This window comes from Glycine max, chromosome 18, assembly GCF_000004515.6.
Source record: "Glycine max cultivar Williams 82 chromosome 18, Glycine_max_v4.0, whole genome shotgun sequence".
Taxonomy (NCBI): Eukaryota; Viridiplantae; Streptophyta; class Magnoliopsida; order Fabales; family Fabaceae; genus Glycine; species Glycine max.
In genome coordinates, this window is record NC_038254.2 from 11288345 (window position 1) to 11290566 (window position 2222).

The 2222-nt window shown below is 37.2% G+C and overlaps 1 protein-coding gene across 1 annotated transcript; it reads right to left on the bottom strand.

The window, feature by feature from the left end:
• Positions 1 to 228: 228 nt before the first annotated feature.
• On the bottom strand, positions 229 to 1874 carry LOC100788434 (spermidine hydroxycinnamoyl transferase). The gene has a single exon (XM_003553065.5). It carries the CDS (start codon positions 1721 to 1723, stop codon positions 323 to 325), a length of 1401 nt encoding a protein of 466 aa, XP_003553113.1. The 5' UTR covers positions 1724 to 1874; the 3' UTR covers positions 229 to 322.
• Positions 1875 to 2222: the final 348 nt, after the last annotated feature.

The following is a 2222-nucleotide window of genomic DNA, read 5'->3' on the forward strand; positions in this document are numbered from 1 at the left end:
GTGTAATATAAAATAGTTTTTAGACATTCCTCAGAACAAAGCAAATATGTCTAACTTAATTGATTAATTGATTAAGTAAAGTGTGTGAGTGTTATAAATATCTTAATATCCTCCTTGATTCTTATTTATTAAAAAAAAGACCTCTAGATGAAAATATAAGAACAAAAACACAAAAAATTATTTAAAAACTAAAAGAGACATTTATGCAAAATTTATGAAACAAAAACATAATTAACCCATTCATTTATTATAATTATAACACAAAAGAAGCTTGATGTGAATCAACATTGATCCTCATGGATCAATCTGCAACAACCAGGAATTACAACCTTGAAGTGAATACATCCTCGTAGAAGAATTTCTTAAAGAGTTGCATATGTGATATCTGGAAATACATGATGACAATGACAGAACCATCATTTTCTGGACCTTGAATAATAATCCCCCTGTCAAACGGACACACATATCCCAGAACAAAATGCTCAGGCTTTCCCCAGCCAAAATCTGCTTCATACAGTGGAATGTTTATCCAGCTCGTGATTTGAAGGTTAGGGTTCCCTGCAAAAGGGGCATTCCTACGCTCTCCTTGTCTCGAGAACAAAGCCTTTATGGACTCCAATTGCTCCTCACCCAACGCAATATCTAACTGTGAACTTATATATTCTTCCTTGAGCATTTCAACCGCTTCTCTCATTTTCCGGGCGGCATAGCTCAACGGTTTCGATGTGATTTCTCCAGCATAACATTCTGGTGTCACTGTCGCCGCCAATGCATTCCCAAAATAATTTCTCGGGAGAGGAGGGGTTAGTCTATTGCGAAAATCGGCGTTGAACCGAACAAGAGTTGGTTGATTGCGATCTAGTTCACGAGCCTTGCATGCACATCTCCATATGTGTGCAGCCACAGCTTCAAATCTGCTACAAGGTCTTGATCTTGACCCTTGCTTTGTTGATAGGTTTTCATTTTCATTAGCCTTCTTCCTCAACATCTCCACTTGTTCTGATGTGAGTTTTAATACAGCAGCTGTTGTCTTCTTATTTTGCTCTTCAGTGCTGTCAGATTTGCCTAGTTTAAATGGTAGAGGCTTCAATTCAGGGTGATCGAAGCGCGGTGGCGGTGATGACAACGACGATGATCTGCGTATAGTTCTATCTAGACATGGCATGTCATTAAGATCTAACATGCCTCCTCTATTAACCTTTGCCCATGTGTTGATGAAGTGAATCCAAGCATACCCATCAGCCACAGGATGAGAAACAGCCACTGCAACGGCAAGGCCTTGTTGTTTTCGGTCACCTTTGAATCTTGTTACTTGGACTAATACCAAAGGAATCTCTTCTATAGGTTGAGAGTGATAATCAATCACTGGAACAAGTTCTTCCTTGATGGAGTCTGAGGGTGTGAAGTCTCCAAAATCATCAAATGTTTTTGCGGTTTCGGCTTCGATCAATGTCACTCCCTTTGCGTTGCAATCCACTTCCATTCGACCACTTTCTGTTACGCTCAATCTGCCAGCTACTGGATAGTAGTACACTAGAACTTTGCTAAGAGAGTCTATCATTTTCTCAATGTCATATTCGATGATGTTGTGTTTTGCTTTGTAGATGTAAAGGTTTGGTGTGTGGGCCGGGCGTGCGGTTTGGTCACTATTAGATAGCCATAATCGACCTTGGGGTGTTGGTTGATTTGGAGCCACAGTGTGAGAAGCTTTTATGGTCACCATTTTTGAGATTTTGATGTGGGTAACTATGCTTCATTGCTCTGTTCTATGTGTACCTATATGAGACGTTGTATCAAGTTGAGGGATGTGAAAGGCAAAGAAATAAGAAAAGCAAATAAAATATAGAGAAAGGACCACGAGCAACGCGCTCACTTATTTTTAAGTGAAAAAAAAAAGAAAAAGAAGAATGACTGAAATTAATGGACAGGCTTATTAGTTTTTTACTCAATAATTGCACATTTGATTGCAACTGAATTGAAAATAACAGGATGGCGTTTAAGTTGTCCAAACTAGGGATGTTTGCTGAGTGTATTTGATTGATTATTAAGAAAAATCATTTGATGCAGTTATTTTAATATTCTTAATTTGTAGTTGAATGGTTTGATTAAAATTTTAATTCAATGTTATCTGGTTTAATTTACAACGGATTGGATTAATTTTTAGATTTAATCTTACTTTTATTTAATTGAAAAATATATAAATGATCTGACATATAATAAAT